General features: G+C 38.1%; 1 protein-coding gene across 2 annotated transcripts; it reads left to right on the plus strand.

Moving 5' to 3' along the window:
• Positions 1-9,216: 9,216 nt before the first annotated feature.
• On the plus strand, positions 9,217-26,878 carry si:ch211-150g13.3 (transmembrane protein 178B). Of its 2 annotated transcripts, none has more exons than XM_036584470.1 (4): positions 9,217-9,630; positions 21,815-21,917; positions 23,264-23,401; positions 25,515-26,878. In XM_036584470.1, the coding sequence occupies exons 1-4, from the start codon at positions 9,217-9,219 to the stop codon at positions 25,763-25,765; spliced, it is 906 nt and encodes a 301-aa protein (XP_036440363.1). In that variant the 3' UTR covers positions 25,766-26,878. The 2 variants fall into 2 exon arrangements, with proteins under 2 accessions (XP_036440363.1, XP_036440362.1); XM_036584469.1 differs by having other exon boundaries at positions 9,217-9,619; positions 21,804-21,917.
• Positions 26,879-27,846: the final 968 nt, after the last annotated feature.

Genomic DNA, 27,846 nt, shown 5'->3' on the forward strand with positions numbered 1-27,846 from the left:
TCAAGACTACAGGTGGATGATCTGAGATCACTCACTGTATTGATTTAAAATTTCGTTTTTATTTCAAATTTATTAATCACACTAAACTGGGACATTTTTACCACAATATCTTTGTGGTGATGGGCAGGACACAGGCTCATTGGTAGGTATAGATGTACTGATCAAATAGTGGAACATTAAAAAATAAGAGGCATCAGATCTGCCTATACAAAGGTTCCACAAAGGTTGTTTTAAATATATAGAAATGATAAGCAACAACAAAATAAAAAAAAATAAAAAAATGATAATAACAACTGGCATGCTCCCCAATGCTACAGCAGACGTGGGAGAAGCTTGATCTTTGTTAAATAAGAACATAATAAAAGCACAATTCAGTTGTGGTTCAAGTTGGCCATGAAACCTGCGAGTAAACTAATAATCAAGAATGGAATTGCAAATGTCACATGAAGTTTACTGTCTGAAGCCACTTATCCTGAAGCCTTCTTCTCTGAAACCATTTTAGCTGAGGCTGTTTGAAATAGGCATATGCAGTATGACTAACATTAATATTAGGGTTTTGGCAAGAGTTAGTAAACAGAGATCTTTTTTTATTAATTGGTCATTGATCATGTTGGATGAAACGGACGCTGCCTCTTCAGATTTAAGCTAAAGGTACAGCTAACTGGTACTGGGTGCTGATGAGGACTCATCTGACACAAGACATTTTCTACTCAGTGAACGATGTGCCAGCATGTTAGCTTGTAAAAGACAGTTCCACTGTTTCTGGATCTAGGCAACATCAGCTAGAGTAGTTAGCCTAGTTAGTGATAAAGCTGTACTATCTCTGCCTTCTCAGCCATGTTCTTAGCAACACACTCATGTTTAGGCACTTGTGTTTTGCTGGATTTATTTATTTACGATTATTATTATTATTATTATTATTATTATTATTATTATCATTATTTTTTTTTATTATTGTTTCCCCCCCCCCAAGACCTGAAGCTGTTTGCCAGATGTCTGAAACCTGACACTGTGATGTGAGGATGTTCTAACTTGTACACTGTTCCATATAAGCAACGTTTTCCACAGGCATGATATCTGCCTGCCGCACTGAGCAAGTTCAACCAGAGCAGCTCAACAGCTGCATTCCTAGAATAATCTCCTCTATGTTAGGTACAATAAATGCGGTATTAATGTAGGATATGACATCACTCAACACGCTTAAAAGTTCAGTATTGTTCACGTATGGGAATACTTGTGGCTTCCTAATAAATCAATAAATGAAGGGTGAAAGATATAAACTGGTGGTTACTAGGGGGCTGTTGCCATGGTAGCTTTTAACAGTCACCAGACACAGGCCTAATTTTAATTATTTATTCTTTTTTATTATTCTCACGTGTACGCAGAGCTTCTTAGAAGAACTTGCTCAGGGTAAAGAGAGTAAAAGTTAAAAAAGAAAAAAAAAAAAGAAAGTGTTTTTATTTGCCATGTGTTTCACTGACACATGGTTTTCGTACCTAGCATGCATGTACCCAGAACAGCAGTTCAGAGTATTGGGTGTAATTAAGTATTCAGTGTAATACAGTTGAGTGCTGCACTGGTGTAGAGCTATGCCATGGTGCTTATGGCAAGCACTTTCCCTCCCGCACAGTCTGGGTCTGAACTGTCATATGGGAAGCGGGGGGGTGGTATTGATTGTGTGTTCACACTTGTCCAATTGCGACACACTCTGTTTGGCAAGGGACGGTTGCCATAACGACTCCCCCGTGGGTTGCCTTCCTTTGTCCGCTGCCGTGAAGGGGCTTGCTGCGTATGGGGAAACTGTGTGGAACTTTCAAAGATAGGCTGCGATCTTAGAGAGCATGAATAATCGCAGTCATTTAGCAGCAGAGTTAACTGCTCTCACTGGTGCTAAAACAATCGATTTCTTCCCAGATCATTATCTCCCGCGTTGGAGAGCCTACATTTCCTCTGGGGGGGCCAGCTCGTTCCGTGAAAAATCAAATTTGCACAATTTTCCCCAGTCGATCAGGAAGGGCATGTTCGATGTCTAAAATTTACTGCTTTGGTTTAGTGCTGGAGCTAGGAGGCTTATGTTGCTAAGAAGTTAAAAAAAAAAGTTTATATCCCTCCAATTAGCATCAAGCAAACTACATGACTGAATCATCACATGCTTTACCACATTGTTTTGTTGAGTAAATAAACTTGGTTATGGTAACTGTTATGTATAAAAATGGTCAAAAAGTGAGGTCCTTATCCTGTTTGTTTAGATAAATCATACAATGTCCAGTAAGTCTATCTGCGACTTATTGAACAACTAATTTGAGGCAAATCAGTGAGGATTAATGTATAAATACTAGTAATTGGTTCTTCCATCCATAGGCATCTATTTCTTCTTAATTACGTTTGTAGCTCCAGTGCAAAACCAAAGAAGCAAAGTTCAGATATCAAACATGTCTTAGATGACTGACTACATATGCAGTGCAAAAATGTAATGGCAAGTGAAATCAACTTAATTGTAGTCATTATATCTAATATATCTTATTTTGAATTTAATATTATAAGACTGTTTAATTTGGTAAAGTTGTTTTCAGTCATTTATTTGAGAACCAAGCAAAGTTATCTGCCAGTAGAATATTTTATAGAAGTGTTATAGATTCTAAAGTGGAATTTTAGTCAGCACTAATTAGATGCTGAAACGACTAAAACTAAAACACATAAAAAGTTAATAAGTATATTTGCATATCATATTCTAAAGTAAATATCATTTGATGGCTTTTTGGTAACCAAAAATATACAAGCTCAGAATATGTTATTTGGTTTTAACCTATTTTAACAGCCAAATGTGGGTACAGAAGGTACTATAGGTACTGAATATGTGATGCAAACTGACTTACTCAAAACCTGTTTTGCACTTTTTAGCATGTAATTAAAATGGGCAACTAATGCTACCTAGAACCTTTAATAATATGTTGCCCATTATACACTAACAAGATGTAAATTTGGGGTTAATGTATTCATACTCAATAATTTGCATAGCAAGTACTTAAAGTAGCAAGTCCTTAAAGTGTTTATTATGCATTATTACAACTAATACCACAATTGTTAGTGATTTTAGCATAACAGACCTCTGGTTATGTGCTAATACAGCTGATAATGAATAAAACTTAGTGTAAGAAATAATCTATTTAGAGGTGGGTAATTTTAGCTTTGCTGAATAAATAACAGAGTAAGATAAAATAACAGATTAAGACCTTAATAATCCCCCGATATGTGTTTCCTAAAATAAATTGATGCCATTAATTTTGAGTGTCAATTTTTTTTTTAATAAAGTATAACAGCACAAAAATAAGTGTCACTTGTAATCCAGACTAATCTGATTACTTTTCAGGGGGCTGAATACTTTTGCAAGGCACTGTAATTTTTTATTTATTCTGAAAAACCTCCTCCTCCAAGCTGTTTTCAGGTAGCCATGCTCAGCATGTTTATTGTATTCAGCGCAAGGAAGTTCTTCAAGCCTGTCAGAAAATCATCCCAGGAGGCTCCTCATGAAGCTGTTGTGAGAACGGCAAGAGTGTAGCACAGGAGCAGCTATTGTGAAGAATTACAAATAGAAGGTAGTTTTGATTCACTTTTTTCATGCCTGTGTAATTCCATGTCATTTTATAACTGATGTCTTCACTGTTATTTTAAAATGTGTGAAGTTGTTCTGCATTCTTTAAGTGTGTTTCTAAACTTTTGTTTAGTGCCTAACTTTTAATCTTAGAAACCACAGTGATGAACATATTAACTACAAACCTAGGAATACAGCATACAGTTGCATGCCCAAATTTTAGGCATCCCTGGCCAAATTACATACTTTGTTGTTTTTTAATGTGGAAAGAAGTAAACACAACCTCTGTTACCTCACAGTTACTTTTAACTCAGAATAAATAAAATAATAATTGTGACATGGACACCCGGTGATAAAATCTCAAAACTTGTCATTAGGCATTGTAGATAGTGACAATTGCAGAATGTAATCATTTCTCTGACTCTTCAAAGCTTGTGCTGACACTCAACAACCATGGGCTCCATCCACTAAGAGCATGCTGAAGATCTGAAAATGAAGCTAACTGATGTCTACAAAAAAGAGGAAGACTATAAAGAGATATGCTTCCAGCTTGCAATTTCCACTGTTTTAAGTATCATTATGAAATGGTACTTAAGGGGAACTGTGAAGGTCAAGGCAAGATCTGGAAGACCAAATAACTCTCAGATTTGTACACTGGCCAGAAAGGCAAAGCAAAGCACCTGCAGGAAGGTTTAGCTGACACAGGAATGGTGCACTATTTTACTATGCAGCATTGCTTGCACAAACGTTATCTGCACTGAAGAGTCATATAAAGAAAACCTGTGTAGTCATTTGTAAGCAAATGTGACTGTCATTCAATAAATTAAAGCTAAAAAAAATCCAAAACATCCCACTACCATAAGAAACGCAAGCTGAAGCTTTCAAAATGGTCCTAACCATCCTTGGATATGAACATCATAGAAAATCTGTGGGTAGATCTTGAATATTGTGCATGCAAGGCGGCCCAAAAAATCACAGAACTAAAAGCTTTCTGCAAGGAAGAGAGGGTGAAAATTTCTAAAATGACAAAAAACTGATTTTTTTCACTCAGTGGTTTGAGGTAAAATGGTTGGAGATATTTACACGTACCACTACACCATGATTGCTTGTATATAAAAAGGCAGTACAGAAATGCGATCAAAATGTGCAACACCATCAAGCATGAAACAGTGTATGTAACCATTTTGTGTAACAGCTTTCTGCAAAGAAGCAGAATTTTCTAGGTTTTGTAGCTGCACATGCTGCATTACCACAAAATAAGCACTGATGCAATTAGGATTGCTTGAATTTAGGTTGTGGAGCCACTGGAGAGCAGCGAGTTGTTAGAATGCTAGGTGAAGCATGAAGCAGAGTGATGGAGAAGTCTTGGAGTAAGACATGACAAGAAAGAGGGTGGATCATTAGAATCAGGAATAATGTACACCAAAATAGAGGTATCAACAAAACAAAGTCATTGCAAAAGGAAAAGCTGTGACTTGTTCCGCATATTCCTGAACATTTCACAAATGATGCTCACCATCAGAGTCCCTGTTCCCTGTCAGCGTGGTGGCAGTGCCTGCTAAATATGATATTTCAGCAGATGTAAATTTTTCATTCTACAACAACAATACAAGCGCTCCCTCACACTACATGAGTTTGATAGATGCTGTTTTATTTATTGCTTTTGGGAACATTTCAAAGGACAAAGCATGCCGTAGGTAAGTGGGCCCTCAGCAGCGTCGTCTGTGGGCGGTGGATTGAGCGTTTCCCTTGAGCTGCTGAACATGTTATGTTCTCCTACTTATGGTGGCAATGCCATTTCCAGTCTCTCCAACAACAGAGAGTAAATTTAGAACAGTGATAACCACCCTGAGTCTTATGTTGATTCTGATTCAAACTTTCTATTCAGTTTTGTTCCATTTAATTCTACCCTCCCCATTATATTCAAATATATTGCATTCAACTTTACACAGAAATAAAGGTTCTGTGCAGGTACGTTTTTTGTTCATCAAGGCACAAACAATGTAAATGTATCCTCAAAGGTACAACGCTGGTTTTAAGATGTAATTTTGTACTTTAAATAAGGTTTTCCCATTGGAAATGTACAATAAAATAAAGAGCCCAGAGAGGAGATTGTGTGTGCAGTCAATAACTATAATTTCAATGGTCTTTAAATGATTCTATTCTGTTACACTGTATTCCAGTGTGCTGCACCATTTCTCATTTCATTCTACTTTGTTCTATTCTGTTCTATTCCATTCTATACTGTTCTGTCTGACCATTAATGAACAGGGTGAAAAGGGGCTAACAATGTATGCAGAGAAACAGATGGACTGCCGTCTGTAATTGTAGAACTACAGTGTGCACCTATATTATAAATGGACCTGATAAAATGGACAAAGAGTGCAGAAAAAGGTAGGTGTACTTAATGAAGTGGCCAGTTGGTGTATATAATGAGCCATATACATTATCAGAAGAGCACGTTATGAGCACAGCGCAATCAAGCTTAAAGGACCCCACATCCAGTGTTTATTTGACGCCACTGTCAATACCATCCCATAATGAGCGTCAGTATGGTAATGAAAAAGGCCTATAGCAGTGCCTCTGTCCTTTTTTTTCTGGAGGCACTAAAGCCCTACAGGAGAGAAAGACTGTTTCATGACTTTCTGTTTTACTCTATTCTGTACTATTCCATTCCATTACACTCTTATTTACTCTTTTCTCTTCTGTTCCACTCCATGTCATTCTGTGCCTCTCTATTATGTCCCTTTTTAGTTTATTCTGGTTTGCTCTGCTCTAATCTATTCTATTCCATTACATTCTACTCTATTGTAGTCTCTATTCTATTCTGTTCTGCTCAGTTCCAGTCCATTCTACACTAGTATTCTCTGCTGTGATACTGATCTAATTTATTCCATGTCATTCCTTTCCATTCTGTTGAACTTTATTGTATTGTTCCATTCTTTTCTGTTATTCCTCTACATTCACCTCTACTGTTTCATTCTGCTCTACTACTCTAAATTCTATTGTGTTCTATTCCACGCCACTTTACACTTTGCTTTGCTCTACTCTATTCTAGTCCTTTCTATTCCATTCTACCCTGTGCTATTTCGTTCTACTCTAGCCTATTTTCCTTTGCTCTACTCTGTTCATCTATATCATTCCATTTCTTCTATTACATTGCATTCTGCTCAATTTTATTTTATACTTTACTATTTAATACATTCTATTTTAATCTATTTAATTCAATTCCATTCTACACTAATCTGCTGTTCCATTTCATTCCTTTCCATTCTATTCTACGTTTGTATTAGTTCAGTTCAAGTTTGCTTTATTGACATGACAAATTTACATTTGTATTGTCAAAGCACTACAAAAATAATCTATATATTGAAAGTTAATTTAAAAAAAAATACAAAATCAAGATTAATATAAGACAAGGCAACAATTAAAGGGAGAAAGTGTTATCAATTAATAATATAAAAATATATGCAATAACAAAACAAAACCTATTTAATATGTGTATGCAGCATATAACAGAAAAAAGAAGAAAAAGGTTAATTATCAAATATATTTATGTGATTAAGAAGGACAAAAAGAAAAGAAAAGGAAAAAAGGGACATCTATATCACATATATACATATAACAGTAAGTAAAAGAAAAGGCTGTGGTTTGGTGGTCACTCACTGTCCCAGAGTGAATGACATTCCTACCTCCTATATCTTGCTGCAGTGGACACTGATGGACCCTTTCCTAATATAATTACTAATTTATCTTTATCTTTATTTAACGTCCTTAAAGTTATTTATCCATTTTTCTAATTGATTAAAATATTTATTACTAATGGACTCATATTTTGAGCAGTTTAGTAGGAAGTGCACCTTTGTCTCTACCTCACCTGTCCTGCAGTGACCACACACTCTCTCCTCTCTTCCTAGCCAGGACTTTTTAAACCTGCCTCTCTCGATGGCCAGGCTGTGGTCACTGAGTCTGTATTTGGTGAGGATCTGTCTCTGCTTCATATCTTGGACAATACCAAGATATTCAGCCAATCTGTATTCCTGATTTAGGGCCAGAAATCAGTTCATTCTGTTTTGTGATTGAATTTGGTGTTTCCAGTGTTACAAGTAGGCATTTGTGCTTTGTTTAATAATTTGGTTCACTCTGATTATTAATCTGTATTATTTCATTCATTTCCACTACTTTACTCCAGATCATTCTGCACTGCTCTTTTCTGTCTATGCAGTCTATTCTACTCTAGCTATTCCATTTCATTCCTTTCCACTTCAGCGCATTCCATAGTACCCTATTCTGTTCCACTCTGTTTGATTCAGTTTTGCTCTGCTCTACTACATTCTATTTCCATAGAATGGAGCTGAAATTTACTACTACACTGACCAACAACTTCATCAAGTACATCTCCTTGTTTCTACACTTTGTCCATTTTACCAGCTCCACTTAGCATATAGATGCGCTTCAGTTCTACAGTTTCAGACTGTAATCTGTTTTCCTGCATGCTTTGTTAGCCCATTTTTACTCTGCTCTTCAATGGTCAGGACCCCCACAGGACCACCATAGAGCAGGTATCATTTGGGTGGTGGATCATTCTCTGCACTGCAGTGACACTGACATGGTGGCATGTTTGCATGTATTGGACCGGTACGAGTGGATCAGACAGCGGTGCTGCTGGAGTTTTTAAACATCTCAGTGTCACTGCTGGACTGAGAATAGTCCACCAACCAAAATATCCAGCCAACAGCGTCCTGTGACCACTGATAAAGGACTAGAGAATGACCAATACAAACTGAGCAACAACAGATGAGCTACTGTCTCTGACTTTACATCTACAATGTGGACCAACAAGGTATGTCTAATAGAGTGGACAGTGCGTGGACTCAGTGTTTAAAATCTCCAGCAGCACTGCTGTGTCTGATCCACTCGTACCAGCGCAACACACCCTAACACACCATTATGTCAGTGTCACTGCAGTGCTGAGAATGATCCACCACACAAATAATACCTGCTCTGTGGTGGTCCTGACCATTGAAGAACATGGTAAAGGGGGGCTAGTAAAGTATACAGAGAAACAGATGGACTACAGTCTGTATTTGTAGAACTACGAGGTGCATCTATACGGTAAATGGAGCTGGAAAAATGGACAATGTGTACTTAATGAAGTGGCTGGTCAGAGTATATAATGAGCCCAGCGCGATCAAGATTATAGGACACCACGGCCAGTGTTTATTCGACCCCAGTGTCAATACAATCTCATAATAAGCGTCAGTAATGTAATGAAAAAGGCCAATAGCAGTGCATTAGTGCTGGCACTGTAGCCCAACAGGAGAGAAAGAGCATTACACCCTCCAACGGCTCCTCAGCACTGCTCTCCCATCTCTCTCTCTCTCTCTCCTCCGTCTCCACTGTTTGTTTCTCAAACCCACAACGGATGGTGGTCGAGCAGCGCGTGCGGTGGGGCGCTCCACGACATCAGCACGGCATCGAGCTCGCTCTGCGCTCGGACTCCGCCATGTCCGCGTGCGAGACGCGCGAGAGCTTCTGAGCGTCACTCTCGCGCCCCTTTTTCCCCTCCTGCTGCAGCCTGCGAAGAGCCCCGTCCGGGGTTATACCCCCCAACCGACGAGAAGATGGCCGCCATGAAGATGCTCACAGGCGCGGGGCTCTTCCTGGCGTTCTGCGCGCTCTGCTTGCTGGCCATGGCCATCTGCACCGACTACTGGTACGAGACGGACGCCCGGCGCCACCGGGAGCGCTGCAAGAACTACGCGAGCAAGCGCAACGACCCGGGCTTCATCTACATCTCCAGTCACAACCTGCCTCTCCGGATGCCTCCGGACGGCGTCGGGACGCAGGACGCAGGGCCAGGCGCCCGAGCGCTGCTGCTGCCTCGAGAAAAGCGGCACCTCACGGCCGCAGCGTCGTCCATGGAATCTCACTGCAGCCGCCAGTTCAATTCAACCGTCTCCGGACTGTGGAGGAAGTGCCACCGCGAGGGCTTCGACCTGGAGACGGATGATCTCATATACAAAGGTGAGGTGTTTGTGTTTGGGCCGTTTTGGTCCACTGGCTACAGCTACACTCTTCAAAACTGAGGGTTCTTCAGAACCAGGCCATAGCAGAACCACTTTAAGGGGGTGGGTCAGGTTGAGGAACCTTTGAATGACGTGCTTTTAGTAGAGGAACATCCTTTAAAAGGTTTTTTAAGGATTCAAAAGTGATTCATCTATGGCATTGCTCTGAAGAACCCTTTTTGGCACCAGGAGTGTACAGCAGCCTGCTTCCTGTGGCCAGCCACAAACATTTTTTGTATTAAAGGTTCCATGTCCTTTTTCAATTTTTTCCCCACTATGTAAGTATGGTCTATGGTCTATGTACCAAAACAGTCCCAACTACTGTAATTTTTACATTGCTACCAGCCTTTAGAATTAAACCGGCTGTTTTGGTTACTGTGCCTTTAAGACTGGTTCCATATCCTACATTTTTATTGTATTTTTTCTGTTTGTTTGTTTTCTTAAGATCCACTTTTGACATGTAAGAGGGTCTATGTACCAAAACAGTCCCAATTAATGTTATTTTTTACATGACTACTTACCAGCCTCTAGAACTAAACAGGCTGTTTTTGTTACTGTGCCTTTATGACTGATGTATGTAAATGTATGTATGTAAAAGCATTCTTGTTGTAAAATGAGTGTGCTGAACTGCTGTAGACAGATTGCTGTAAATGTATTGGTTTTTGTGACATCAAATAATAATTCATTCACATGCACTGTATGTTCTGGGGAGTGAATGGTTCGTTTTGAAACTTTCACAATGTTTACAAACAACATTGAATTCTTTTATTAAAAAAATGGAGACAATTTTAATTTTCCTTGATATGGGCCCTTGAAAGCTAAACAGCAGGACCTATGTTTTGGACATGTCCTGCACTTCTGCTTCTACAGCCTGTGAGCATGTTCGAGCAGGCGTAGGCGTCTCACTCATCTCGCTAATTCATAGCCTAGTTTACCCCACATCTCAGTTAGCATATAGTCCAACCCACAAGCTCTATTAAGGTCATGTTTTATTCATTTGATATAAATACATAAATGTCTGGCCAACAGAGTCAGTGGCACATTGCAGTAGACTTGCCATTCCGCCGTCCTTGATTTTGAACCATCATGGGCAACTCCGCTTGCAATATCGCTTCTTCGATCGTGTCAAGTGCTTGGCATCTGTTAGGAATCCATGAGATAATGAATTATAATGGGGTAATGGCTCACACGTCTCAAGAGGGGGAAGAGAAAGAAGAACTAAGAATGAATATTTTATAAGCACACCAGGACACAGGGAGGCCACACAGGAAAATCACAGTGCACCGACCTGGAGATGCTGAGGAAAGATGTTAGAATCATGCCTTAAAGCACCCACATCATGGAAATCTGAATTCCCCTTGTTTATTTATTCATTTAAATTTTTTATTTAAATAAGAGTTGACAGTGGTCTGTAAAGTTTGAAAACGTACCGTTCACTCAGTCCGTACAGTCTATATATAGAAACTAAGCTGCAAAAACAGTCCATATTGAATTAATTGTTTTTGTCGCAAAAGCTAACACAGTTGCATGTATCGTCTATTCTGTCTACAGCACTTCAGCTCCACCCGTTAATGCTGAAGTTAAAAGGAGTGTTTCTGTGCTTTTAAATGAGCCACAATACAGGGCAGCCAGTCAGAACAGAGCTCATTTAGATATACCAGCCTTAAAGGCACAGTAACAAAAAGGCTGTTTAATTCTAGGGAATAAAGAAAGGCACGCAATCCCACGCACATACGTGGACCTCAGGTGAATAAATTACAAGAAAAATATAGGATATGGGCTCTTTAACAAGACAATAGATGGGAAGATGCATGATTCTATTTGAGTACCAACAAAACATTGGCTATGATTTAAAACAAAGCTGAGTGAGGGGCACTGAGGGACGCAATCATTCATTTAAGTTAGCAACTTATGTCTACAGATAGAAGACAGCAAATGTTACAAACACCAAAGATAAATGTTATGCAAGGAGAATTTTTTGTTGAGTTCTTTGCTCTAAAGAATGTAGTCTTGAAGAGCCTATTTCAGATGATTCTAAGATGATCTTAACACAAAGATACGTTTGCAAAGCTAGGCCCTGGTCAGTCCTCAGTCCATGGGGTTAATATATGGAAACGACACTGCACAATCAGCCCATTTTATTGTTTTTGTGATGTCATTGACATATATCCGCCTGTTCAACTTACAGCCCACCCATTCATGTTGAAGTTATAAGGAGTGTTTCAGCCTGAATGAGGCACAATACAGGACATCCTATCAGACCAGAGCTCATGTACATGCAATCATAGCCAGACATATTTCCACCCTTGCAGTTTTTCCAAAAAGTTGGGACACTGTGCAGAATGTAAATAAAAACAGATCATGTGCAAATCATTTAAACCCTATATTTAATTGAAAACAGTACAAGACAACATATCAAATGTTGAAACAAAGATTTTTTTTTTTTTGAAAATATATGCCCATTTTGAATTTGATGCCAGCAGCACATTTCAAGAAAGTTGGGACAGGAGCATGTTTACCACTGTGTGACACGTCTGAACTGCAGGCAGGCCAGTTTAGCACTCGGACCCTTTTACTACAGAGCCATGCTGTTGTAATATGTGCAGAATGTGGTTTGCATCATCTCGTTGAAATAAGCAAGGCCTTCTCTGAAAAAGATGTCATCTGGGTGGTAGCATTTGTTGCTCCTACTTGTATATATCATTCAGCATTAATGGTGCATTAAAGTCACCCTTGCCATATAACGCACCCCCCCATACCATCAAGGATGTTGGATTTTGATATGTGTGATAACAAGTCGAATGGTCCTTCTCAGAAGTGTTACTGAGCCCATGCAGTAATGTCCACAACAGAATCATGTTTTTAATTGTTTTAAATGTTTTAAGTTGCAGTGCTGCCTGAGGGCCCAAAGATCACGGCTATCCAGTATTAGTTTTCAGCCTTGTCTCTTGCATACAGAGATTTCTCTAGATTTTCTGATTTCTCTAGATTTTCTTTTAATGATATCATGTACCATAGATGACAAAATATCTAAGTTCTCTGCTATTTTATGTTGAGAAACGTTATTCTTGAATTGTTGCACTATTTGCATGCTTAGTCCTTCACAGAGTGGTGAACCCCTCCCCATCTTTACTTCTGAAAGACTCAGCTTCTCTGGGAGGCTCTTTTTATATCCAATCATGTGACTGACCTGTTGCCAGTTATCCTTATTAGTTATCCAGGTGGTTTTTAGCATTAAACAACTTTACCAGCCTTTTGTTGCCCCCGTCCCAACTTTTTTTAAAATGTGTTGCTGGCATCAAATTCAAAATGGCCATATATTTTTCAAAAACAACACAATTTCTCACTTTCAACATTTGACATGTTGTCTTTGTACTATTTCAATATAGAGTTTAAATTATTTGCCTATCGTTGCATTATGTTTTTATTTACATTTTGCACAGCATCCCACCAACGGTTTGTATTGTTAGTGAAATAAAGAATTGTGGAAAGCTACTTTTGACATTGTCAACAAGCAGTTGGTGAGTTATTTGGAAGAAAATCTGTAAGGGTGCCAGTATTTCCAGCCATGACTGTATATCAGTCTTAAAGACACATTAACAAAAAGCAGTTGGTTTAATTCTAAGGGATAAAGAAAGAATGGAAAATTGTCATGTAAAAATGAATTATAACATAGATAAAACCACTCAAACATCATAAGTGGAGCTCAGAGAAAAAATAAAATATAAGAAAACTGTTGGATATGGGACCCTTAAGTGGGAAATGGCAGCGAACACAGCAAATATTTATGCTCTTTGCCATTTCATCTACTCTTACATCCGTGCATCCTTTCCTATGTCCATTCTTTAGTCCATGATATTTTAGACTAGACCTCTGCAGCAGATCCATCCCATGCTGGCTTTCAGGCTGCATGTTGCACACTTGACAGTATCTTCATCAATAATTTGTTCATTGGGTTTCCCTGGTGCCCTTAAGTGGCTGTATAGATGCCATAAATGATGAAGTTGTGACAAAGCGCGCTACCCAGTCAGTCTGAGGAACAGCCAGAGGTCAGGATTATATTTCTTTCTGATTTATGGTTCAACATACGTCTGTCTCTCTTACTTAAGCCATGGCTTCCTGTTTTTGTTGCTCCTGGTGGCTAATCCTAGAGGCTTATTTTGAACAGATTAAACGATAACCATTGTTATCTGATTAGGGCTTTTAAATATGTAGGATAAGGCTTACACTGATGCTGCTGATCTTCATGTTTATGGGTAAAGCACATGGAGGTCTTTTGGGTTGAGGACAAAGTTTCTGTAGAATTTTTTATTTTTTTTTATTGTTAAAATAAAAAGCATGCAGAGTTGAGAACATGTGATGAAGATGAGGCTTCACTCATACTGTGCATAGCGCACAATTTTCTTCAGTGAGTTTTGCTTTGTGAGTAAGCTTTCCACTCTTAGTGAAGTAATATATGAAACGAGTTTGAACACGACAACAATATAATCAACAAAATAAAGCAGTATTTGCCAGTGCTTCCATTGATTTGCAAATTTTAAAAAATTAAAAAAGTAATTCCACTGATTTTTTTTACACTTCTGCATAGTTAATCATTAAGGTGTAAACAAAGTCATTCAAAGAGGTTGGATGGGAAATGTGCTAAAATTTACAGTCAGAATTGTTTACAGTGGTGGTCATAGGAACCAGACAGGCATCCATGCCTCTAAAAGGGTACTCAGTGAAAATTTCAGTTTTCCATTATGTTTATATGGCTGTCGGAAATGATAATATATCATTAATATATCATATACACACACACACACACACATCATGCGCTGTAAAGCATCACTCCGAACAACCACACACTGCCCTGCACGAGAGAGAGAGAGAGAGAGACAGGGCAGTGTGTGGTTGTTTGGAGTGATGCTTTACAGTACATGATTCTTCAAAGAATCATATTTATAAATGAGATTTAAGTTTAAAGAACCTCCACATAATTAATAGGTGTTCTATCAGTGAAGTTTTTTTTTCTTATAACTATACATCCAAGCAAAAAAAAATTGGGAACCTTTATTTTTAAGAGTGGACTTGTTTGCTTGTTTGTTTGTTTGTTTATGAGTATTATCCATGGCATATGGTCAGGTGACATTAAGTCTTAGTAGGCGTACCATGTTTGGGATGCTCTAGAAATGACTCATTATCTGTTATTTTCTTTGAAGCCAAAGAACAGACTACAGCCTACTAAATGTGTTTTGAAAAGAACAGAAAGAAGGTTATTGATTATATGTGCCATTTATCACTGCTCTTATCCAGTGATGCAGATCAATACTGGGATTATTTTCACATGAGGTGAATCACAGCTCAATCACTGCAAGGGCCACTGTTTGTGATGTTCTGAATTTGTTTGTTTATTCATATAAATTCTTTATAAATGTAAAACTTTGGTTCTATATTCTCTGCATATTAGCCTCTAGGTTATAGCATGGTATATATTAGCCATATTGTAAACGAACATGCTAGTGCATTTGGTAACATTTATATTGCATTGTCTATTTTTATAGATCACTCGTGAGGGAATTATGCATATTATTAATCTCACTTCTAAATCTTGTTGTATAGTAGTGTCTGGCACCTTTATAGTAGAACCTGCAGCGGCCATAAGGTTTTCTGCCATCGCCTGTCCTGATTTCGTTTTGCTTCTTCTCATTTTTTCTTGTTTGGTGATGAGGATTCACCCTCTCTCATAATAAATATGATCCTCTACTTCAAAATTTGGGTTCTCAAACTTCTGACACACAACATTGATAACCAGCAGCCACAGATTTTTCTTCTTTCTGCATCTTCCAACCGGTGCTAGAGTGCCTCCAAATTCAAACTGCCGCTTCAGTGTAAAAACTTGAATGGCACTCTCTAGAGCCAGTGTTTGGTTTTTTCATTTTGGGCTACTGTAGAAACATGATGGTGCAACATGGCAGCCTCTGTAGGAAGAGGGCTCATTCTAAACAAACGAAAACACAACAATTTGATTTACAGGTGATTATACACGAATGAAAACATGGTTTTATATATTATATTCCATTTCTGCTTATAGATCTCCCTAAATCTTATACACTGCACCTTTAATGAAATAGGTTCAGAATGACTTGCAGTGAAATGTCATTGCGTTACTGAACACTAAGGTGCCATATCTTATATGTTTTTTTGAATTTTATTTTTCACACACAATTTGTGTGGTTTTACATATCAAAAATAGTCATATTTCATTATTCAATTAACATTTTTCACCCTCTCTTTATCCCTTAGAATTAAACAGGCTGTTTTAACACTGGGCCTTTAAGACTGACATATGTAAATGACCTATATTCTGATTGGCTGCTTTGCATTATTCCTCATGTAAAAAGCAGTCTGCTAGTGGAAGAAACACTTCCTATAACTTCAATGTGAATGGGCGGGGCTAAACTGCTGTAGGCTTATATATGTAATTTTGTCACATCACAAAAACAGCAATTTCAAAACGCTTTTTTTACAACAACTTTATATTGTGAAGTTAAATTTATTATTACTGGAGCTACAAGGTTTTGTTACAGCAGTGATGATGTATACAGTGATAATTGTTTACTTCCTGCTTCTTGTAACCTAATCCTTGTACCTGTTTTTCTAGCGAACTACACCCCCAACCAATCCTTGACCCTGACCTGTTCCTAATGCAAAAGAATCTGGAGGCCAGCAACCTCCTTTTGCTCAAACTTGATCTGCATATGTGCTGCGTTTGCCCTTTGTACGTCTGCTGATGATGCATTTCCACACACAATAAAACAAGCAGCTACAGCCAAACAAAACAACTCAGCACGATTGGAGCGGGCTATTATCTTCCACAGCAGGTTCTGGCCATACGCTCCCACTGATAGGAAAGCGAACTTCTGCTTTGGAGCTGATAGTCTTGGCCTTGCGTGACTGAGAATAAACCTGATGTCTGTTCAGAGCCTGTGTTCATAAGGCATTTCAGGGTAGAAGTGCTGATCTCCAATCTGGTTTTGTGACTAAAATGATTTTAAATGTGTGAATAAGCTGATCCTGAATCAGCGCTCATATCTAGAAACTTGCATAAGAACTTTCATTCCCGTTATAGCTGCGAGAGATAGTGTGAATGTTTTTTTTTTCTCTTTTCTTTGAATCTTCAGCATTGTTCACCTTCCTCTAAGTGGCTATGCATAATTCAGAGTTCGCTTCTTTGCTGGGTGTTGTCGGCAGTAATGCATAAGTAACTTAAAAAGCATGGAATTCGATGACTGTATGAAGAGAAAACTGTAGGCAGGGCCTGTTTTTTTTTTAAAGTTTCATTAATTTTATAAATTCTAAATTATTACACATCTCTACCACAAATGAAAATGTAAACTTTGTTTTCAGTTCCTACTGTTTGTAAACAGTTCAGCCGAAAGTGGTATTGTGCATTTGTTGCTTACTGCATTAGCAGGGTTAACTCTAACAGACTAGCCTCTGTAACAGTCTAGGAAATAGACCCTTTTCATAAGAAACGAAAATACGTAAATGACAGTTAGAACCAATTCCACTATTGCCTGTCACTACATCTTTGTCATAGTTGCCAAGATTGAAATTAAAGGATGCGTCCAGAATTCTTGGAGAACACCAAAAACACAACAATGCAGGATTCCGGAATGAACAAAGGATATAAATTCTTTAGGGAAGAATTCCTTCATGACTATTGGAGTATGATAACGTCAGCTAATGTCGACAGAGTGATAAAACAATGGATATGTGTAAAAAAACTATAAACAAAAACTAGATTAGCCATGTTATCTGGACATGTTGAAACAACTTGCTAATGTAAAACTAGCTGACAAATAAACATGCACAAATCCTGGCAGGGAGGCAAGTCTTGTAGTCACAATCTGTAGGGAAAAGAACGAACCCTGCCAACATGGTGTAACAATAACATAGTGCAACGTAACATCCTTTCATAAGCCCTGTTGATATAAGCACAGTTCTTGCAGTACAGTTCTGTGTTTGAACCGGATAAGCTTGAATGCAACCTGAATGCATAACAATAAATGCACAAAATAAATAGGGCTAGTGTCAAACAGTGGTCATTTTTTTTAGTGGAACAGGCAATATCTGCACAATAATTTGAACAATATTTAATCTACATTTTTAATAAATCTTTAAATAAGCAGTTTGCTAACCCCCAGGGTGGAGGGGCCTGGCTAGCTCTCACTTTGAGCTGGTTACATGCTTCAAAATAGTGTTCTATTACTGGTGTCAAGATTACAATAATTCAGTTCACAGAGCTTAGTAAATGGAAAAAAGCTGGTGGGAAAAAGGTTATTTTCATGGTTCAGACCCTCATGATGAATTTCTTCATGAATGTGATTGCTGTAAAAATTCATGGATGACTTTGCTAATATAATATGAGAAGATGACCAAAAGCATGTTTTTCTCAAACCATTTCAGCCACATTGAAAATCAGTGTTACATCAACATTGGATTGTTCTCCACTCTCCGTTGTACTTATATTCATTTGCCATTTAATCAGATGTACCTACCATAAAGGTGTATTTTGTAGGTTTACAATTATTGCATGTATACTCTTAAAAATAAAAGTACCAAAAAGGGTTCTTTGGTGCATGCTGTAGAAGAACCATTTGCTTTTGGTTTCCTAAAGAACCTCTCAGTAGATTGCTTTTTACTAAGGAGATGTGCAAGAACCTCCACATAATGTAATGGTTCTACACCAATTAAGGGTTTTTCTTACCACGAATCATGTAGGAAGCTTTGTGTTTAAGATTGTGGCCCATCTGTTTGCCAGGACCCCTGTGCCCCATCCATCAGTGTAGAAAAGGCTACCACTGGGCCACCGCTGACTTCTTATTAAATGGTTCATGGACCGTTTTCAGCACAGCACTAACATTGACAATGGCATGGTAATTATACTGGTATTAGTGTATCAGGCACAACAGTGTTGCTGGAGTTTGAAAACATTGTATACACATACTGGCTGTTTTATTAAACACACCTTCCTTGTTGGTCCACCTTGTAGGTGGACAGTTAGAGACTATATAGCTCATCTTTTTCCATTCACAGTATGAGTCAGTCATCCTCTAGCTCAGGGGAATCCAACTCCAGTGCAGGATCGAGTGTGTTGATGCCATTGCTGGGCTGAGAATGGTGGTCCCTCTCCATTGGTGGGTGGGGTAGAGGGTGGTTACTTGCTTACTGGTTGAGTCCTGCACTGTGATTGACTATTGAAACCCTGCAGGCTATTTAAATCCAGCTCATTGACTTTCTGAATCCTGTACTCTGATTGGCTGGTTGAGTTATGCAATCTAATTGGCTCAGATTGGCTATAAGAATCTGATGCTCTGAACTGGACTGTTCTCAACCCAGTAGTGACACTGAGGTGTGTATAAATCCAAGTAACACTTCTTCTGTTGATGCACACTTAGCGCCATAGTACATACTGATGTGCTGCTACCATGTAGGTGTCACTATTGTGCACTATTAAATCCCTAAAAAGTAAGGCTGTAACGTTTTACAGAATTCATAATTTGGTTCGATATGATACAGAGGTGTCTGGATTTGTTACAGAAAAAATAAGGAGTGCCTGAAAATCTGCCTTATGTTAATGTGTTAATGTTTCCATTTTCAGTTTATTGGAACATTCAGCGTTATAAAAGTGTAATAATTTATAAAAATATGCAAGCCACGAGCTAATATATTAGCCCCAAAGCTAATGCACTGTAAGTGTGCTTTTCCTCCTTGCTCTCAATTTTAAGGTAATACTTTCTGAGAGTTTGCCCTCATTGTGGGTTTAATTGTACAATTTTTATTATACTTTATGATTTCTGCAATATAAACAGTATTAGATTAAGTACTAGCTCTAGTTTGTTGAATGTATTGTTCGAGACTTAAGCCTATTGAATTAAGAGACTCTTATTGGATGATATAATACATTGTAGTAACACAAAGTGCTTACATGTAGACATACCTTATAAAATGGCGAGTAATTGTAGCTACAGGGTAGGTATATCTAATAAACTGTTGACTCAGTGTATGTGTAGATATATCAGCAGTGCAGTGCAGTGATTCTCATGACAGCTGATTTGCTCCAATGTCTGCAGTTGCTGTTAATGAACTAAATGTTTCAGAAGTTTAATAATTAAACGGATAGTCTGTATAGGATATGTATTCTACTGATTGATTTTCTGTCATGCAGAGTTGACTCGTGGCTGAGATGTGCTTCCTGTAATATTTGATGGTGGCTAATTGGTGTGATTTTCTCACCTGCTTGCTTTAGCTTAATTAGAGGCTGATCAGGAAGAATGACACTCGGTTCTGATGCTCTGTGTCACAGCTGGCTGTCTGACTCTCTCTCTCTCTCTCTCTCTCTCTCTTTCTGTCTGTCTGTCTACCTCAACGCACACGCTCCCGTTTACCAGACAAACAGCCTTGCGCGTGTCATTCAGGATATTCAAGATGACTCATAGACTCCTCAGAAGCGGATTTCGTGTAACTTTGTTAGTGGTGGCTGTGTGTTCTGCTCTCCAGGAACTTTCCCTCATCTGCTTGGTAACAGAGGTGAAGCGAGAGGCCAAGCAAACAAAGCATTTGCTTTAGGCTCAAAGCCAAAGCTGTGAATATTATACAGAGTAGTGGATGAGATTAGAAGCAATTTGACTATTCTGTAAAATATCTGACAAGTCTGACTTTCTGAATAGCACTTAATGTATTCATGAAATTGCTGGAACCATTAATTGCAGTTTTAAGAATAGCTATGCTGGTTCTTCTTAGTCTTCTCTGCTTGTCTAATACAATCCTGCGGTCTGTTTGGTTACTTGAATCTAGCCTTTTGATTGGCTTGTTAATTCTTGCGCTCGGATTGGCTATTGGAATCGTATAATCTGATTGGCTAGTTGAATCCTGCAATCTGAATGACTGGTTGAGCCCTGTACTGGGCTGTACTGTTTTTTTTGGAATCCTACACTCTGATAAGCCCTGTGAATCATATATTCTGATTGGCTTGTTAAATTCTGCAATCTAATTGGATCTTATCAGATCTAACTGGATCTTATCCAATGCTCTATACTGGCTACTTGGAAAGCACGTTTTGATACTGCTGGCATCCACCCAGGGGGGTGGAGTTGGATTCAAATCATCACACTTCCATTGGTCCAGAAGAGAGATTGAATCTCATTCAGCCCCTCCATCATCGGAAATTACTTGCGTTTTAAAGCTGTCACTATCCATAGACTTAATATTGACGAAAGCTGCTTTTATTGGCTACTTGTTTCTGGTCTAAATGAGTGGAGAATTATTTAGTGATAATATGTGAGAGTCATCTTCAGTCAGAATCACAGTCAGCAGAATATTCTTGTGCCTCTTACACTGCTGCAAAGTGCTGGTTTGACTTCTGCCCAACAAACATAAATGCCATAAAGTAAGTCATGTTGCTCACACTGACCAAATTTTGAAGGTGCCATAGAATGCATTTATTCAGTATTTAAAGTTGTTCTCTGATGTCTACATAGATGTATGTAAATTTTGGGGGCACAGATATTAATGAGTCAAGACTGTAATGTAACAGTTTAGGATTCTGTAACTGGCCCGTTTACCGACCTCTTTTGCGAATGCGAGCTTTGCATTTAAAAGAGAAAAAACAGTGTTTGAAGTTGACAGTATGTCAGTTCTGTGTACCGAACTCTGCTTATTCAGCTATGCCAGTGTAAATACAGTTTACCATTCTGTGGCTTTAAGAACTTGATTTAGTCAGTTCACCCACTTAACTACGGCTTTTGACGTCACAGAATTTGATAATGCTAGAAGTCACTAGCTGGTATGATTTCTGGCACTCAAGACGTTTTTGACATGGCTGAGGAGTCAGTGGAATGAGGAGGCTTGTGCAATCAGACTTTTACAGATTTTTACAGATTGTGTACATTAATTACACAGTTTCATTCTAGATTGTATCACATACTGCGTCTTTGTTTAACAGTATTATAGAGTGCCTAACAATGCTTTTATCATACTTTTTATTTTAAATTAATTAATATTGACATTGTTTCGTGCTTCAGTGTAGTAGTTGACTCTCCGTAGAACAGCTGTTTTCAAAGCTCATATGAACTATTATTCTGTGTTGGTTACATTAGGTGTGATTCAGAGATGTACTCCAGTGAAGTACCACTACACTTCATCCATCCTGCCCCGAAACCTGCCTGTCAACATCACTAAGACCATCCGGCAGGACGAGTGGCATGCCCTTCGTAAGTCTTAAACCCCACTGTGATCTCTAATGCTCCTGTCTAAACTGTCTACATGGTCTGAGCTTCAAATCAGATTATGACACATGGAGAGGTTTTATATAATGTATAAATGAGTTCATAGCACATGACCATTTTAAGTATGCTTTTTAAAGGCAGCTTTTACTGTTGTTCATCATATATTCTTCTTTTGCTGTTCACATGAGAACAGCAGATGTAGCTTATATGGTTTACTTTTGTATAGCACTTCCCTGGGGAAAAAGTAAAACATTAAATTTACTCAATTCAAATAAATGTATACATGGTTTCCTCATGAATAAAATAAAGACAAAATTGTTAAAAGTAAGTGAACTGAAGGGCAAAACTGTCTATTCTATATCCATATATCTGTGTTATATCTATGTTTTTTTTTACTTTATGTTTGAGTTTTCTTTCTGTATATATACCTGTTCTGTATAAGTTAAGCCTTTGAAAATGAATGTTTAAGTAGCCATTATGGTTGTACTCAACGCCTTACCCATCATGGCCTAGAGGCTCTACAGGTTAATCAGGACCACATCTTGTTATCCCCTTCTGTACTACATTTCTTTCTTTTGATCCCAAAGACTTCTGAGCTCTGTGTAAAATTAGTGTGGTTAAAGAGTAGAAAATGAATATAGGTACATGGTTCACAGTAACAGTTAGGCTAAAGAAGAATAAGTGGTGGCACAAGCAGCTGCTTAAACAGCTGTTACACTTGTTCTGTGAAGCTAGTGAAGTTCAGATGCTTGAAACTTTTACAGCTGAGTTTCAAATGAGTTGCAGGATGCTTTACAGTGTGTAACTCAGGTGCAGTTTATTTTCATGTAGGTTTTAAGCAGCCAAAGTTGCATGAGGGTTTCACAACGTAAAGCCAACCGTATAGTCTTAAAAAGATGGTTCTTTAAGTAAAGACAATGACTCTGTATAGAACCATGAACGCTTGCACCCATTTGCATGATGGTTCCTTGCATGGTCAAGTGGTTCTTCAGACTGATGGAGAATGTGTTGTATATGTATATGTATATGGCTCTATATAGAACCTTTTTGAAAATGGTTCTATATAGCATGAAAAAGGTTCTTTTATTTTTACTTTGTCAAGCTTGTAACAGTAGAAGAACCTTTTCTGGTACTCTCTATATAGAACCTTTGTCTTTGTTAAAGAACCCTTGGAGAACCATCTTTTTAATAATGTAGAGTTCTATAAATTTATAATATCATACATCAAAATGATTCATAACCTACAACGATTCACTGAGTCATCGTACATGTGATGCCTTAGCTGGCCAAGGTTTAGCAGTGATTAAAGAGAGTTCTGCTGGTGTGTGTAGATCTGCGGAGGATGACCGCAGGCTTTGTTGGCATGGCCGTCTCCATCATCCTCTTCGGATGGATCATCGGGGTACTGGGCTGCTGCCAACAACATGATCTCATGCAGTATGTAGCTGGACTGCTCTTCCTTATGGGAGGTAAGTGTGAGTTCATGTGAGTGTGTGAGAGAGAAAGAGGACACAGAATTCTGTATGATTGTTTGTTTGATTAGAGGAGATGATGCTAAATGTTGAGTTTATGTATTTGCAGCAGTATTGGATTAAGGGAATGCTGCTGAAAACATTACATTAATCTTACACTGCGATAATACATAATTAAATTAGATACCACTGTGCTCTCATCAAAAATCCAGTCTGTGCTTGTGTCACCATCTAGTGGTGACTTTATATCACATGGTGTAGTTTGGACACTGACCATCTTGTCATCTCTGTAAGTGTTTTGTTTGTGAATGTAATTTATTTTTCTGAATAATCTTAACTTTACCATGACCTCATGTTATTTATTAATGTTCTACAGAAAGAAATGGCAGTGAGGAGGAGTGAGAAGAAATGAGTATTCAGAAACCTTTGTTTTTGTTATTCAGTATACCTTAAATATTACATACATTTCAAATTTACACACCAAATTACTTTTGACTTTAAATAATGTATTTAAAAAGTATATATTCATAAGCATGAACAATGAAAAAGTATTCAGACACTATAATAAATATACATACATATCACATATCATCACTGTCAGGACAAAATGTTATATCTCCAGAAAGGTAACTTTACAGGAGGAGAAACATGTTCTTAACTTTTTTTTAGAAGTTAATGGAGAAATTGTTTATTCAGAGTAATTTTGGAATTTCTATTAATCCATTGATTATGAAATTTTGACACAGCGTATAATTCTGCTGAATCGGTTTAATGTCAGAGTTGAAAACACATCTTAGACTTTTAACTTGACTTGGACTAAAACTAAAATAATTCTGCTTAGAATGACCCAATACCTTAATTATGTTTATTTTATTAAAATGAATGATCGACCATTCCATTTCTGCTCACCATGTGGTCATGAGGGACATGTATGCAGCCTCACTTCCTGCTCTAAAATGCAGGGGTGTGGCTAAAATAAGGCTCCGCCTAGGGACCACAACTCTGTGTTTTGGTAGAGACATGAAAACATAGAGCAACATTTTTATTTATTTATTTATTTAAATAATGAAACTCGTGATAAATCTAAATCCTTTAGCTTTAAAGGAAATCAAAGGGATCTTTTTAAAAGCAATAATAATAATTAAAAAAAACAAGTTAAAATTTAGTTGTTAGGGTTTGGGACAGCCACCTCCCAATAAAAAGAGCCCTATAAATGTTGATTTTGTGTCTGTTTAGCTTATTACCATCTCACTTAGGTTTAAATAGATCATAACATAATGCTTGTAAATATCTATGGTCTGAATACTTAGTTGGTTTTTCATTTTTTATTTTATTTATTTATTTTTTTGGGACCACAGTTTGAACTAATTCAGCATACAAAACTTTGAACACATCTGGTCAAATTACATGTTTTGTTGATTTCTAACTGAAACTTGTGCATCAAAGTGTGCAGAATTGTGCTCTCTATAGAAATAAACAAACATCTTGTGCAAATTGCACCTGGCATTATTATAAAATATGTTGCCATTGGTTGGGAAGAGTTCTTGCACCAAGTGGCAATCATGGTGAAGGTGAAGGAGTTTCTTTAGGTTCTCAGGAGCAACATTATTAAACAACACTTGAATAGAAAAACCTGCAGAGCCATAGCAAAGAACTTAGACATCCCTGTTAATACATTTGGTTGTGTAGTTTAGATTCACGTTGCTTTACTGACGTATATGATTGTCAGTTTTCAACTATGAATTGTGAAATATGACTATCTGCTCTCAGGTTACGCTCCTAAAGTCAAGTAAACAGCAGAAACTCACAGCTGTAAATAATATAAATATTGTAGCATTGTGTCCAGTATTGTTTGTGGTTTTGGGTTCTGTTAATTGCCACAACTTTTGTCAGTTGCATTCTGATTGGACCTTCACACATTCACATGTATTTACTTCCATTCACTCATTTTTCTGTGTTTTGTATGCTTTTTCCAGTACCTTTTAGTGATAATTAAACACTTTCAGTATATTTTCTATACCAAGGTAATATTGTGCTAACTGTGCTAATTTTCTATCTACCATAGTATCTATCTACCATGACTATACTTTGGTCCTTCTTCCTCTTTTAGGAACCTGCTGTATAATCTCTCTGTGTACGTGCGTGGCGGGCATAAACTTTGAGCTGTCACGGTACCCTCGCTACCTTTACGGCCTGCCTGAAGACATCAGCCACGGCTACGGCTGGTCAATGTTCTGCGCCTGGGGTGGCCTGGGCCTCACCCTGTTGGCCGGCTTCCTGTGCACATTAGCGCCCTCTCTAAGCAGCACCTCAGCCCGCACTACTGTCCACAAGCCGCGGCACGAGAATGGGACCGTGTGAATGAGAGGTGACTGCCGGACCCACCTTCCTCCAACATCTTCACAATGTCTGTGGAACCGTCCACAGCTGGACTTTTGATATCACCATTCTGTTCTGCATTCACACCACTCGTCATTGTTGAGATAAGAGGTGTGTTTTTAAGGCCCTTTGTTGCAGTTGGCCAGATAAAACAATATTCAGCTCCATTTGAATGATGGTCAGGACAACCAAGCGCCATTCCTCCACTCCACTGAAGAAGACCAAACATGTAGCCAGCCCAGTTTCAGCATAGAAAATGTAGACACATTTAGACACAGACACATACACCATGCAGACTAAACATTGTCTACCATCTCGTTCGTCACACTTTGGGGCTGCACTGAGCTCTTCACAGCAGTGTTTTTGCTCTTGTCTTGCTCACTCACTCAAGAACTGGCCTGGAGGCGACTGTTTCTTTCTCTTTCATCTTAAAATGGTGCTCTCTTTTCACAATATCACATCTGCACACAGACACAATCTCTCTTTGAAATCTGACACTGAGGAACAAACAAGCAGGGGCAAACTCCCAGCCAGAAGCCATGTATTCTTTCCTCTCAGTGGTTTGTACTGCCTTTTTTGCATCTGGTAGACATTTAGGGCCCTGACACACCAAGACAACTGTCGGCCATCAGTAAGTGTCATGGTGAAGTGTCGCCCATAGTTTGTGTGATGTGTCCCACAGTGTTGGTTCTAGTCAGCTCTTGTCAGCACTGTTTTGGCCGATTGAGCATGTTAGTGATCGGCTGTGAGTGAGCAGCACGCAAGGAGAGAAATGAAACAAAACAAAACAAGCAAACGGCGTCTCAAGACAGCACACATAGAGAACAGCCTAAATTTTGAACATCCATGCAATAGTGTATCACTGTTTTTGCTATTTGAATATCCGAAATTGTAAACAAATAGTATTTGAATGTCGTATTCCTGACAAGAAAAAAGTAATATTGTTAAGATTAAACCATAACACATGAAAGCTAAAAACAAAAGCTCTGATCACATGCTTAGATAAAATAAAACATAGAATCACTCATTTCATGAACTTTTTAATTTTTTCATCATAGAATCACACACATGTACAAGCAGTACCTTTTAGGCAACCTTTGTCATTACCTTTATACTAGTATGGCAGAATTAAGTGCTGATAATGCAGCATACATATAGTGCAGAATACACTGAAGATATGAATATACAGAAAGTTCCTCACCTCCCGTGTGGTGAGTTAGTCCAGTTTGTTGTCGAAGAAGCAGACATCAGATTGTAATGAGATAATTAGTTAAAGGGGGGAAAGAGAGTGAAAGGAAAAACTGGCCTTTTGGTGTTTGCCTTTAGCCTTTAGCCTAGCTTGGAGACTAGCTGGCTTTCTGTGCACACCGCCAACAGCGCTGCTCACTCTGCCAGCTGCTTCAGGCGATGAAGCGGCCTCGAGCTGGAAGCTGAGAGGCTCCACAGCTCCTCAGCTAAAACTGATAGCATGGGCTTATAATAGTTATGCTCGTAAGTGACAGCCTGAGTGTAAGAGACACATTTAAAAGACAAATGAGAGAAATTCAGAATTAAAACAATATATAGCACTATTTTTGCCAGGCTCAGAGAATGCACTTTCCTTTATCATGGTGGGGTTAGAAAGCAATATTTACATCTGTCTTTTGTATTTTTCACTTCTTTTGTTTTTACTGTTTTGCCCAATAAACTATTTTGGGTTTTCTTCAGTTGTAACATATAGTTCATGTTCAAAGTGAAGGGACATCCCAGAATAATATGCCATTGTTAATCTAAAAAATAGGTTCACTTTAGCATCCAAAATGGTTTTATTTGGAAAAAATATATACATAAATACTTTACCATAGTATACACCAAAACCATCAGACTTTTTATAAAATTATACTTTTAATTCTAATTCTAATTTTTATTGCTACATTCTGGGTTTGGCTTAAACACAGACATTTAAAGGTTGTGAGACATTTAATTATCAGATTTTTTACTTTGTGTACTGCACTTTTACAGTTTTACAGACTCCTGCTACAGAGAGCTGTTCCTTTTCACTTTCATTAAGTATGTACATGTCG

The sequence above is a fragment of the Colossoma macropomum genome, unplaced genomic scaffold, assembly GCF_904425465.1.
Source record: "Colossoma macropomum unplaced genomic scaffold, Colossoma_macropomum, whole genome shotgun sequence".
NCBI lineage: Eukaryota > Metazoa > Chordata > Actinopteri > Characiformes > Serrasalmidae > Colossoma > Colossoma macropomum.

Coding starts and splice junctions, on each gene's coding strand:
- si:ch211-150g13.3 (XM_036584470.1), top strand. CDS start 9,217: ATGGCCGCCATGAAGATGCTCACAGGCGCGGGGCTCTTCCTGGCGTTC. Junction 9,631..21,814: donor TATACAAAGGTGAGGTGTTT/GTGTTTGGGCCG, acceptor GGTGTGATTCAG/AGATGTACTCCAGTGAAGTA. Junction 21,918..23,263: donor GGACGAGTGGCATGCCCTTC/GTAAGTCTTAAA, acceptor TGGTGTGTGTAG/ATCTGCGGAGGATGACCGCA.